Source organism: Chinchilla lanigera, unplaced genomic scaffold (genome assembly GCF_000276665.1).
Source record: "Chinchilla lanigera isolate Chin_1 unplaced genomic scaffold, ChiLan1.0 scaffold00008, whole genome shotgun sequence".
Taxonomy (NCBI): domain Eukaryota; kingdom Metazoa; phylum Chordata; class Mammalia; order Rodentia; family Chinchillidae; genus Chinchilla; species Chinchilla lanigera.
In genome coordinates, this window is record NW_004955409.1 from 345,551 (window position 1) to 359,436 (window position 13,886).

The window sequence follows — 13,886 nt, forward strand, 5'->3', positions numbered from 1 at the left end:
ATAATGGAGACCATCTGGTAGTCATTCTGAGGGATTGTGTCTGTTATTTTGGGGCTTTGTTTTGGTTCATTCACAGATGTGTGTGCTCCCTCCCCCGGCATCACCCACACGAAGTTCGTATTTTCTTTACCTTTAAAAAATTGTTGAGGGCTGGGCATATAGCTCAGTGGCACAAGTGCCTGCCTGGCAAGTGCAGGGTCCTGAGTTCAGTACCAAAAAAACTCCGAAAAACAAAACTGTCGAGTTCTGACTGATACACAAAAATCTGCACGTTTCAGGTGCTCAAGTTGGTAAGTTTGACATCTGTGTGCACGGAGGAAATGGCTGCCGTGGTGAGGACAGCGAGAGTCCGCGTCTCTCCTTGAGGTCTGTGTCTCTGCAGCCACCCGCCTCCCCAGGTCCAGGTTGCAGTGTCTCTGCTTCGCTCAGCGTAGATGTTTGCTTTTCCAGGGTGTTAGGAATAGTCTTTGTGAGGAGACTGTCACTCGGCACAGTTTGAGATTGAGGCCTGCTGTCTGGACGTCTGGAGTGCACTGTTTGTCTGAATAGTAATGCTCCTCCGAGCAACACACCCCAGGCCGTTACCCACTCACGGAACGCAGTGACTGTCTCCCAGCAGTCCGGCTGCTGCCAGCAGCGCTGTCCTGGGTGTTCATCTGTGTCACTGTGTGAGCTGCTCGCCTTCTCTTGGGTGGTGAGTGGGAGTGCAGTGTCTGGGCTGTGTAGGGGTGTATGTGTAACTGTTTAAGAAACCGCCAGGCTGTCTTCCAAAGCAGTTGTAATCCCACACTGGCCGGTGCTCTGTGCAGGTCTTGCCCTCCCTCTGATGCGGCAGGAACTCCTGTGCTGCCCATTGCTGCCTCACCAGCAGCCTCCGGAATCAGCCGCCTCCGTGCTGTTTACCTCACCCTCCTCAGTGAAGCACAGCGGTAAACAAGTGGAACTGAATGGAACTGTCCGTCAGGTCCTTGGGGCCTCGAAAAACTTTGCAGTGTGTTAAGTGTTAATTTTCCCAGTCCCTCGAGGACGCTGACTGGGATCACCAGCTGTGCCACGGAGCAGTGCTGTGGAGGCCGGGTTTGCTGCTCCTGGCTCCCTCCGGCCTCCCTGTGGGCACCGTGTGTTCCCGCTGGGCTCCTTGCTTTGCTTTTCATGTGCCTCGTCTCTTCTCCCATATTTTCCTTGTCTTTCCCATCCTGTCCCTTTCTTCCTTCTCCCTTTTCATGGATCCCGTCCCAGCCCACTCCCTCTGCGTGCCACACTCACAGAGGCCTGTACAGAGTCAAGTTGAAAAGCACCTCCTCACAGGGTCTCTGTTAAGCTTGTGGGAAACCTGCGCAAGGCCACGAGCGACACTGCTCAGGATGCAGCTCTCTGCAGCCACCCGGACTGGGCTGCGCTTGGCTCGGATCAGTTCAGGGCTGTCAAGGCTGAATGTGGATGCAGTGTCCTGGCTTCTGGGTCACCATGAAAGGTGCTTGTCAGGCCTGGACCTGGGATAGCAACAGTTTGGTGGTGGTTGTTATTTAGGAACTCAGTTTTACTATCTTTGCAGTAGGCCTTGTTTCTCGGTAAGTACACAATCTTTTGTATGACCCTCATTATGAGCCAGCAAAGAGCAGTCCAGGTTGTGGGGCTGTCTCCATGGCCGATAGCGCACACAGGGATTCTGTCAGTCACCCCTGCTCCGTGAGCACAGGTAGCAGATGAAATGTGAGTGCGGTTTCTTTACCCGGCTTCTATAAACTGCATTGTTTTGATTTGGCTTGTTGAACAAATGTATGGGGAATTTCTGTATGGCTGTAGTCCAGAATTTTGTGCTTTTATTTTTATGAACTAAAGGTTACAAATAATTTAGCAAAAAATTTCTGAAAGAATAATGTGCTTTTCTTCTTGCTTTGTGAGAAGCAAGTAGAGCCTCTTTCTCCCCCACCAAAGTAAGCAAAGACATAGAAGTCATAATAGTAAGACATTATGCAGCAGCATTGGGTTGATAAAGCAATATGACTGTGGAATTGTTATTTAAGTCGCTAGTTGGATATGGGTTAGAGATGCTTTGTCCTACAGAAGGTGCATCCTTGATTTTGAGAAGACTTTAAACACTGCAGGAGCCTCTGTCTAGACAGGGAAAGGACTTTAGGAACACAACCCTTCTCAAACTGAAGAATGCATGGGAGCCATTGGAAAGACCCACATTTGCTTTGTATCTGCTGCTTCTGGCCGATGTTCTGCTCCCAGGTCTTTCTAGTCATGGTCTACTTTGTCTAAAACACTTCCCCAGCTCCCTTCACCCTTGAAAGAGCCCAGAAGCTTAGAGTAGTACTTGTCTCATTCTCCAGAGACATAGTCACCTAGCAGGTTGGCCTGGGGGTCTGCGTTCCACCCAGGCCTGCCCCACCTCCGTTCCGGGCAGTGCCCTCACCGGCCACCTCTCCACGCCTCTGCCAGCCTCAGCCTCGAGGCTGCCCACATCCCGATTCAGCCTCAGCCTCTGAGGCTGCCCACACTCCGGTCTCCTCCGAGTACCGCTCCTTCTCGTGCTGTGGCTCCAGTGGCATTCCCAATGGCCTGTGCTGTTCCTGGTCCTTCCACCTCAGCTACCACCACCTCCTCTGCCTTCCTGACTCAGCCTTGTTTGGATAGCTGGAGGTTTATGGCATCTTGTGGGCTGTCCTTTTGTGGAAGAACGTGACCATGTGATATTCCTTCATTCTGAGGAATATTCCATGTGATATTCTTGAATCCTTGATTCTTTTTAAAAACTGGCAAGTAGATATTCTTGGGCAGGACCAGAAAGTCTCTATTGAAGAGCAATACTGACCATGAGAATAAACAGTTATAATTAAATTGACTTGGTCAGAAATGGAAAAGGGATGAAGAATTGTTGGCTAAAGGCCCTAAAGCCCACACTGATTCTGAGAGAGATGCACTGTGGAGTCAAGAGGGAGAGAGAAAATACGCTTTTGCTACTGCTTCCTGAAATATTTCAAGGAAGGAGAATTGGAGAAAACTGTTTTTGTGCATGAATATCTGTCTCTCCTGAGAGACTGTGCTCAAGGCCAGACTGGTTCCTGCTGCCAGGGGCCAGGGGCCCCTTATGTGGACCAAATGCCTCTAGGCTGGTAATGTGGGTTATCAGCAGACATGTCCCATTTTTACTCAGAGTTGCATGACCCTGAGAAATTATCTCATCTCCTGGATGCTTCCCCAATGGTAGGCAAAGGCCATAGCACTTAGCTGTTAAAGTTTTTGATTGCGTTAAATGAGTTAATGTGTACAAGATACGTAAGAGGTTAATTCCCTGCTCTCCTTCAGGGCTTGGTAGTTAAGCTAGTAAAAAAGTGAGTGGCAGTATTATTCATAGACTTCATTATGTTTGGACAGGTAGTTCAGCAACCAGTGTCTACCTTATTAATTCTCTTTCAGAGGTCATCTGATATGCATATTTTTCTCTTATCAGTTCAGTTGGGTTGGTCTTTAATAACAACTACAGAGGTAAAAAGAGACACCCATATATTTCATGGTGTTTGATACCACTTTGCAAATTGAATGTCATGTGTAGAGTATTTGATTGATCTAATACATTGGGATTGTATAAACTTTAATGAGTTGTACTGCTGAACAGACTTTATTATTCACTGAGTATCTGGTTAAGGGAAAGGAAGAGAAAGAAAAACCAGGCTTTTTTTAACCTGAGAAAGTAGTGTGGTAAATGTAGATAAACGAAATAACCATGGAGAACATGCTATAAAGTTTATCATTCAATAATTTAGTATACTGCAGCTCTTGAGTTAGTTTTAAGTGTTGTTGAGAAAACCTTTGTAAAAGCAAAAGTAGCCCTAGTGGAGATACAGGTATTTCTACTGTAGTTTGTGATTCTGGTTGTAAATGTCCACATAGGTGAAGTTGCTAAGTGACGTGAATTTTGTTATAGAAACTTCATTCTTCTTGGTGCTTTTCTGCCGCTCTGCTTCTGAGGCCACGTGTACGATCGCACGCAGTGTCTCCCTGCACAGTTGAGCCATTGAGCAGAACTAATTCTGTGTGCAATGACATCGAGGCCTGAGGAAGGCATCTCCAGGATCAGGCGGTGTGCGGCCCTGCTTGGCAGGCACTGCTGAAGGGGAAATGGCCTTGCAGACAAAGCAGCGGCACTTTTTCTTCCCAGAGTCTTAGCAGCCACACAAGTTGAGTGGCTTTGAAGCTGGCTGCTGTGGCTCACACTGCATGTTTTTTCTGTGCCACTTCCTGCTTGTTTTTGCCAGCAGAGGAGCCAAGGAGAATTGCTTGATAGACGTGTTAGTCTGTCCCCGACACTTCTGTGAGCACATAATGCTGCTGGGCGGGCAGCGGGTTGAGAGGAGGAAAGGCTGCCTGGGGACAGCTTTCAGAATGAGGAAAGATTCTACCCCAGACAAGCAGGAATCTGTCCCGATGGTGAGAATGCATTTGGAACCCGATTATTGTTTACATGAAAGAAGGAGGTGGGAAAGACGTGAGGCAGAGTGAACGGTGGCTTGTTATTACTTGATTGGCTCCAGAAGGAAGACATGCAGTTTTAGGCAGAAAGACAAGGAACTTCGGTGGTAATTTTAGGACACTTCAAAGACTGGAGAAAACTTACCTCCCCGGGTTTTCCTGCGGACAGCCTGCTCCTCCTTTCATGTTACCTGAGTGTGTGACGTCCCTGACTCCTCTCGAAGTCCCTGCTGTGTGAGGCCTTCATCGTCTCATGCTTAGCTCTTCCTGATCTGGTCTTGAGCAGCCGCCCTGGCCAGGCCCATCTCTTTGGGGGACGCTGTTGGTCCCACAGGACAGAAGCTGAGAGCTGGTGAGAGCTGTGCTTCAGTGGACATGGGGTGTGAGACGCCTGCACTCTGGAGGTGTTACGCAGTTCTGAGGAGCATGGGATGTATCGGTCACCCGGTCCTCTGTCTCATGGATCTATATGTCTGTCCTTTCGCCAGAACCATATTCCTTGATGGCTAAAGTTTATCATAATTCATGAGGCTGTCAGGTCTTGAGATCAGACAGCATGTGTCCTCCCATTTTGCTTTTTCTTTTTCCAAATTGTTTTGGCAATCCTAGCCCCTTGGCCTTCCTGTATAAAAGCTGTACTGGAAGGCAGCTTTCCGTCCCGTGTGTTCACACGGGGCTGGGCTGGGCCGAGGTGCCCCTCTCGCCCATGGGTTACACCCGCAAGTCCCTGCTGATGCTTGTGGTCCTCAGGGGAGGTACCCTGCTTGCATGTGTCCACGCCTCTCTAGACGGATGGAGGGCAGTGTCATCCTCATCGCAGCCTGGCCTGCGAGCGCCTGTGATGTGTGTCCTGCACGCTGCCCGTGTGCAGAGAGCACTTCACTCCCTGCAAGTGCTAGAACTCAGAAATGAAGTAGTGATGCTGCTGAAATGTTTCCTGGTTTCTGAACCAAGCGCACGAACGTGCCTCCATCCCCAGCAGTTCCTGAGTCTGCTCTTCCCTCCTCACCAGCCTGGCAGGCACCAGAATGGAGGGTGGAGAGGAACAGCAGTGACAGGAGTGAGCCAGGCTGCCTCCTCAGCTGCCCTGTAGAACAGGGCAGGTGTGCACGGGAGGGGCAGGTGTGTGCATGAGCTGGTGAGGAGCGGGGCAGGTGTGCACAGACGCCCATGAGGAGACCACAGTGACTCTCAGAGAAGAGCAGAATGCGTGAAAGACTCTGGAGTAGGTGGGGAGAGGACGGAGAGGACCAGGCGGGGTTCGGAGGGCAGGGGCAGAGAAGCTGAGGAAGGGGAGATTTTGAGGCAGTAAGAAAGTCCGTGTAGCTCAGTAGTAGAGCGAGTGAGGCCCTAGGCTCAGTCCCAAGCACTGAGGAGAAGCTTGTTGGTACTTGTGCACAGTAGTAAGGGAGCTGAGGTTAGTACTGAGTGTTTCGTTGCAGGCGCTGCGCCGTGTGCTTCCTGTACATTTTCGGAGCGTAGTCCTCCATAACCCTGTCAGACGTACACTTGATCCTGGGCAGGCGTCAGCGGGGCCTCGCGCACTTGGTGCACTCACCGTCCAAGTGACTGCTCTTGTGGGGGCCCTGGCACGTCACCCAGCAAGGCAAGTGCAGGTTGCCGTGCCAGGTGAGTCACCCTGCACGCAGGAAGAGTGCTGCGGGCGGGGCACGGCCAGAGGTTTCGCTCGGAGGGCAGCACCTGCCCCTGCCTACAGCCAGGACCCCGTGCCCAGCAGCACGGATGGCAGCATAGCCTTCTCTGGGGTGAGAGAGGGGTGACCTGAGCGACCTGGAAGGTTGGGAAACTCCTGAACCCCAGGGCTGGTAAGAGCTAAACCCCTTCCAGCCAGGCCCCAGCGTGGCACTGGCAGAGCGAGGCTGGCGGACACCGAAGACGCGGGGTCCCTGACGGGTGGAAAGCAGTCTGCTGTGTGAACTCTTCGCGAGGGGGGCCCGTTTCTGGGACCAGCTTTGTTACGGGTTGAAGCCTTCCGTTCCACTCTGAACTGGAGGTTGAACCAAGGGCCCCAAGCTATATCCCCAGCCCTTCCTTGTTTTTATTTGGAGACAAGGTCTTGCTACCTTGCTCACTTGCCCCATTTGGGCTTGAATTTGTGAACCTCCTGCCTCAGCCTCCCAGAGTGCTGGGATAACAGGTGTGTGCACCACTCCTGGCTCTCCCTGTATGCTTGATGAGCTCCTTCGAGGGCTCCCTAAAGCTGCGGCTTGGTGTACTGAGATGGCGGAGGAGGCCACCACCAGGTAGGTGGGTCCCAGGGGAAGGCTGTGGGACAGCTCCTCATGACGAGGCCTGGCAGCCTGGCCTGACCTCAGTATTTTCACTGAAAGAGTATTGTAAGTGTAGTTTTAAAACAAGTGTCATGTTTTTGTCACACGACGAGTCATCTGCAAACTTGCTCTGCGTTGCTGGCTGGCAGGTCACTGCGGACTGTGTAGACATAATTTTTTGTTGGCTTTACAATCAACATGTGTGAAATATTTTGTTCATTATACTTTTGAGAAGAATGGACAGCATATTAACCTAATTATTTATGTAATGAGTTTCACATACAAATTGATGTTGACGTACTAGTTTAACTCAAAGTATCTTATTTCCAGGGCAGAGTCAGGAATCTCTTACTTTCTGGTCCAGTGAAATTTTGGAGAGCGTTTTGATCTGAGCAGCTTTGATAGGACTCGGAGCTTTTCCTGACTGTAAATCACAGATGTGAATCTCAGGTATCTCCGAGAAAAGGAGCAGCCCCAGATGAAGAGGCTTGGTCCGAGGTGTGTGCCGTGTGTGTTCCTTGGGCCTTGTTGTGGCTTGTTTTATGGAGCTCGACCTCTTAACAGCACAGCTTAATGACTTCCCGCAGCTCCTGGCTTGTGTTAACACTGACTGGGGGAGGGGTCAGGTTTCACAAGGTGGCTGTGGACTGTAAAAGCAGAAACAAAGTCCACAGAGGGAATAAACCGAGATTCACAGAGGACACACAGCAGTTTGTCATTTCGGTAAGTGCAAAGTGTTTTGATAATACCGGAAATCATTTGCAGTCTACAACTGTAGAAGGCTCTGCATTCATTGGGAAGGACACATTGATTTACTCAGTTTAATGTCCCGCTTGAAAAACAGATCAGAGCAGGGCAGGGCAGCTCTGGGGTGAGCACTTGCCTGGAAGCACAAAGCCTAGGTTCAGTGCCCAGCACTACACACACAAACAGCAGAAGTGAGGACTTGCTGGGAAACACAGTTTGAGGGCACATTCCACGTTGGCATGCCTTTCTAAAAGTTTTAAGTTTAGAGCCGGGCGTGGTAGCGCACACCTGTAATCCCAGCACTCGGGAGGCTGAAGCAGGAGGATCATTGTGAGTTCGAGACCAGCCTGGGCTACAAAGCGAGCTCAAGTCCAGCCTGAACTGCATAGAGAGACCCTGTCTCAAAAAAGACAAAAAAAATAAAAAAATAAAAAAAATAAAAATAAAAGTTTTAAGTTTGGATACAAAATTTCATTTTAAAGTTGAAAGCGGATTTTACTCAAAATACTATAATTTTCAATTGAGGGAGGAAATCAAGCAGGAGACGTCTGCCTGCAGTGTAAGGTGTTGCAAAAACTAAAAAGGCAGATTAAAGTTAAGGACCAGGGGTTTTGTCAGGCAAAATTTATTTAAGCTTATGTTAATTATCACTAGTTTTTCTTAATTATGCACTTTTGTAGGAAAAACTATAAGAGCGGAAAATTAAAACCCCCATACATAATCCTGCAGACCTGACCCAACTGCCTGTCTCCCTCTCACCTGTCTCCTGCCCTGCACCACTGCCTTAGCGGGTTTTGCCCTCTTCAGATAATTTGCTTGTGCACACTCAGCATGGAAAAGCAGCTGCAGTTTCTGTGCGTATAAGAGCTGCACGTGTCTGGTTTAGTAGAAAGTGGCAGAAGTTGTGAACCCTTCAGCACCCTGCCAGCGCTCAGGCCTCCCGAGAGCGCGTCTCCCCTGCTGACCGTGCCTGTGAGTGCGGTGGCTGCTGTGAGAAAAGCCCGAGGAGCTTAATGGCACTGAGGCCTGAGCCAGGAAACCTGGACGTGTGGGTGCGTGACGCTGCTGGCCCTGGCAGCTGACCTGACCGCTCCCTAACACAGAGCTCACAGGGTCCACTGAGTGTGGATGGCTCTGCGGCCGTCGTGTGCCAGCCTTCCAGTTACAGGGGCCAGAGACTTCAAAACACAGGTCCTGCCCTGTGTCTGCCTGCATCCTGCTGGGCCACTCCTGCCTCTCGGGCCCCCCTCAGCCCCTCCTCAGCCCCTCCCTCTGCTGTGCTTGCGCAGGCTCTTCACTGCTCTCTTTCTAGGTGCTTGACTTGGTGAGGTCAGAGTGTATGTGGGCAGCCTGGCACAGTGGTACAGTCCTGTAATCCCTGTACTCCAGGAGGCTGAGGCGGGAGGCTTGAGTAGCTTGGGCAAATAAGGGACTTCATAAGACCCTGTCTCAGAATAAAAAGTTTTTAAAAGGGGCTGGGGGTGGATGTAGCTCGGTGCGAAGGCCCTGGGCTGGATCCCTAATGGGGGGGGGGGTGCTTGGAACAAGCAAAACACTAACATTGCCATGAAACAAACTTGTTAAAAGTAGATTTAAAAACATTTGACATTAAGTCAGTGTTAAACTGAGATAGTTTAGTGCAGCTAACATCCTCTCCTGTGTGAAGGTGGGGTAGAAGCCGGGGCTTCTGAACCCCAGCAGGCAGGTGGAGGTGTGACTCTGCTGGCGACTTGGGATCTGACACCGCTCTGGCCCTGCTGGAAGCCAGGGCACTTCCGCTTACACTGAGCACAAGGCCGGCTTGGAGAGGAAGCCCACGACTGTCTTCCACAAAGCTTTCAGAATCCCAAACTTTACTCATAAAGGAGTTCACATAAGGTCCCTGGAAGTCAGTTTTGAGGATTCAGGCCACCACTTCACTGGCCAGGACCCTTGAGTAAGTTATTTAATTCTCCTGTGCCTCAGTTTCCTCCACTAAAAATTAGAAAAACAGTAGCTATGAGAATTAAATAAACTGCAATCTGTGACATAATGTGGTCCCTAGCAGTAAGGTGTGTGTTCAGCCTCTGATACCCGTCCTTGTTCAGCCGTCGCTGAGTGCCCCTCCCCTCCCCCTCAGGCAGCTCGTCCGAGCCGCACACAGGAGCGCATCTGTCCGGGGAGAAGCAAGGTGTCCTTTTCTGTGAGGTGTCTCAGGAGCCCCTCTGCATGTACTGCCCCACCCAGCCCCATCTTCCCTCTTTACACAGCCTTCTGGGCCTGGGCTCGAGACTGGTTTCCAGCCACCCAGTGTGGGTGTTGGCAGGCGCTGTGCCATCCGGACCCCTCTGCCCAGAAACGCCCAGCACTGCCTTCTCAAGCCAGCCTCGCTGCCCTCATCTGCGGCTTCCTGCGGCCACCCTCCTTCCTAGCTCGGGGAACGCAGGTGCGCATTGCCTGCCTCTGGGTGTCCCCTGGTGTCCTTGAGCTTGGGAAGTCCCATGTTTCTGCTGCATCTGATTCCCAGGAGATTCTTCAAAACCAAGTCCTGTAAGAGGTGTTTACCTGACTAGTTAGACTGCCTTACCCTCTCCTCTAGTACATAGCAACATTGAAGTTTGTATCATTCTGTGCAGTATTTTGTTCCATTTATGTTATGGTGATCTTTTCTCTGCAAACATGGTTTCTTGAGAAGTTGTTTAGAATTTAATTATGCAAAAGACCAGACTCCCTAAGCTGGCCCTGGCCCAATGGTGTTCCCACATTATTCTCTAAAGCATCTTTGTAGTGCTCAATTCAGGTTGCTCTTACATGTGAGCAGCTCAGTCTGGTAAAACTATCCAGCATAACATTATTTCTAAGTGTAGCTGCCATGTGCTCACCTAGATTTGCCAAATTTTATCCTGTAGCTATTTCTGCATTTGAAATTCAGCCAATTTCCACGGAGGTCCAGGAAGGGGGAGTTGCGAGGTTTGCATGCAAGATTTCATCAAATCCTCCTGCGGTGGTAACATGGGAGTTTAACCGGACAACTCTACCTCTGATGACGGACAGGTAAACGAGGTGCTTTTCCCTGGAGGCGGCATGGGAGGAATGCAGACTTCATATGAGGGTAGAGAGGAGAAAGACCACTCTTGGAGCTGATTTCATCTAGTCACCCTGCCTGACTGCGTGAGACACTGCAGACTTGGGCAGAGGGTGGCATCATCGCTGCCTGGCATGTGGGCATGATTCCTTGTCCAGTGCAGAATTCAGACAGATCGCCTTGCAGCACTGCTCTTTTCCTCCGCCTTCCTGCCCCTCTAGGCCCTTGTGAGTATTTGGATTTTGCAGCCAAGCTCTTAGGAAGCCAAGTGACACTTTCAGTGCTAGGAAGAACAGTGCCAGGGTAGGGGTGGCCATTGGCCTGCCCTGTGCCGGGCCTCCACTTCCCAACCCCTCACGCCGTGCACACGCACATGCACATGTACATTCACCCACGTGCACCCCTCACGCTCTGAGGGAGTTGAGGATTAGGGATCGAGAACTTGGAAGCAACTCCTAAAAGTTTGATTTCTGCTCTGATCCTCAGTAGGCAGAAAGCATTTGCTAAAATGTTAGAGCACTAAGATGGGAAAATTTATTCAAGGAAGTTCTTTATTAAAAATTTATATCCAAATATGTCTTGGAGAAATCATAGATGCTGATAAGTAAAAATGAAAGAGTTTGAAAATAAACCATACAAACTCTCAGCCATCCAATCTATACCATCAGATGAGACACTCTGTAGAATTACATTTACAGATTTCACACACCTACTGTGCAGAGTCAGTGATGTTTGAAAGATCTGTGGACCCACATGAAACCAATTGATCCAACTAATGTGCTTTTATTTTCGGGGTGCTGGGCTTTGAACCTGTTGTGAACACCACACAAGCACTGCTACTGGGCCACAGCCCAGCCCAGGCTGTGTCACATGGTCTCTGAACTATCGCTTCCCACCCTGGAGAAGGGGTGAAGTGTGTTCGTTCCTGACAGAGGTGGTGCTGAATAAACATGCGCTACCGGAAGTTGACTTCCACTTCTTCTTGTGACAGGATGGCTGCGCTGCCCACAGGAGTGCTGCAGATCTACGACGTGGGCCCGGGGGACATGGGCAGCTACCGCTGCGTGGCCACCACCATGGCCCACAGGCGCAGGAGTGCCGAGGCCACACTCACCGTCACCCCAGGTAGCCCAGGGGCCGGCGCCTCCAGGGTTGCCAGACTGCAGTAGCACACCCAGCATCATCTCTTCTGTTGCAGTAGTGTTCCTGGGGCAGTATTTTAATTTCATTTACCTTATCATAATCTGTTTGGAAAGTGGCCATTGTTGTGTAGTAAGCAACTGTTTGTTCCCAGGCTAACTTGTTTTATGTCAAGAAAGACTGAGTATTTGCTTTATAAATACTGCATTTTTGTTTTTTAAAATCATAAAATATACAAAGTACAAAAAAGAGGAAGTAATCTTCTCTTTCCTTGAAACTGTACATTGTCAGTGGTCCCAATATAAATTTTTTTCGTAAACCATGGAAAAAAGTTCAAAAATAAAAGCTTTAAAGTATCATCTCCAATACCAACATTCAGAAATCATCATTGACATTAAATGGACAAATGTTACTTATTTTGCCATGTATGAATGTAGCTAGAAGGGAAGCTAGGGACATGGATATGAAGAAAGACTTTGCAACTCATTAAAATAGAGTTGTATGTAGGTGCTAATTTTTACTTTAAAATAAATGTAGTGCTGGGGATATAGCTCAGCGGCACAGCGCCTGCCTGAAAAACACAACGCCATGAGTCTGATTCCCGGTACCACACACACACACAAAAAAATGTAAATGTAGAGAAAGAAAACCTGCACTAAAAACATTGGGTGTGGGGTTTTTTTGTTTGTTTGGTTGTTTGTTTTGTCTTTTTGAGACAGGGTTTCACTATGCAGTTCTAAATGGCCTTGAACTCAGTTTGTAGCGCAGGCTGGCCTCAAACTCACGGCAATCTTCCTGCCTCAGCCTCCCGAGTGCTAGGATTACAGGTGTGCACCACCATGCCTGGCCTACACACTGTTGATCATCACATGAATGTATGTTCTTGTAAGAGATATTACTTCCTAAAAGACCTTTTAAGGTTTTCAATATTTTGAAAACATTAAGGCTGAAGTTACTTTTGTAATGCCATGCTTTAATTTAATTTAGATTTTTAGAGGTCCTGGGCAGGTGCTTTCCACTGCACTGTGTGCCCGGGCTGCTTTCTTCTTGGGTAGTGTACGGAAGGTAGGGACAGAAGCTCACACTTCTGCCCCAGCCTCCCAGTTCCTACTAAGGTTGAGGAAAGCAACCTTAGTAAGGTTGACTAACATTGGAACGTCAATTAAAAGTGAACGGTAATAGCCATTCCAACAGGTGTGAAGCTTGATCTCTCGAGTGTGGAGGAAAAAGAACCAATATAACTGTTAGTAGGGTTGTAAGCTGATGGAGCTGCTGTGGAGATCAGTACAGAGGTGCCTCCAAAAATTAAAAGTCGGATGACTGTTTCACCCAGCAATCTCATCTCTGGGCATGTATGTCCCAAGAGGTGTCTGCACTGCCGCATCACTGCAGCATGCTCACGATAGCCAGGGTGTGGAGAAAACCTAATGGTCAGTGACAGGTGAGTGCATACAGAAGACGGAGTCTGTAATACAGTGAAATAACGTCCAACCATTAAAAAGAGAAAAGGTGCCATTTGAAATAGCATGGGTGGACATGAGGACATTAGGCTAAATTAAGTCAAAAAAGCCAGACAGAAAGACAAGCGCTGCGTAATTGTACTTTTACAAGGAGCCTAACATTGTCCAACTAGAAACAGAGTTCAGCAGTGTGCACAGGAGGTGTGGGGAGTCGTCAGGATGTCACACGAATCCGGTCTACGGTAGCAGGTCGTGTACAGCACAGGGCCTGCAGTTACCATACTACATTTTATAGCTTAAAAATGGCAAAGAGGATAGGTCTTATATCAGCTAGTCCTACTATGAAGATAACTACATTTTGAAATGCAGAGGAAAAAGTAAATAAAAGACAAAAAAATAGGATACTCTTTGGAGTGATGGATACATTTATGGCCTTAGTTATAGTAATAACCTTACAAGGGTATGTATATTTATCTCCAAACTCATAAGTTATATATATGAAATAAGTATAGCCTTCTGTGCATTAATCATATTTCAATAAAGTAGTTAAAAAGTAAATTATATGAAAATTACCTAGTGTCTATCCCTTGACGAATGGCTAGGTACAATGTCCTATCTGTGTTAAATATTATTCAGTTATTATTCATTAAAAAGGAAGAGCACAAAGGTTGGGCATAGTGGCACGTACCTGTAATCCCAGCACTC

General features: G+C 48.7%; 1 protein-coding gene across 1 annotated transcript in view; it reads left to right on the plus strand.

The window, feature by feature from the left end:
* The window catches only part of Prtg (protogenin), a gene marked incomplete at its 3' end in the record, with an annotated part of 95,783 nt that overhangs the window by 35,666 nt on the left and 46,231 nt on the right, over positions 1 to 13,886 (plus strand). Inside the window, 2 exon segments of the mRNA XM_013510014.1 lie at positions 10,406 to 10,550; positions 11,573 to 11,706. Of these exon segments, the coding sequence (XP_013365468.1) occupies positions 10,406 to 10,550; positions 11,573 to 11,706 (279 nt within the window).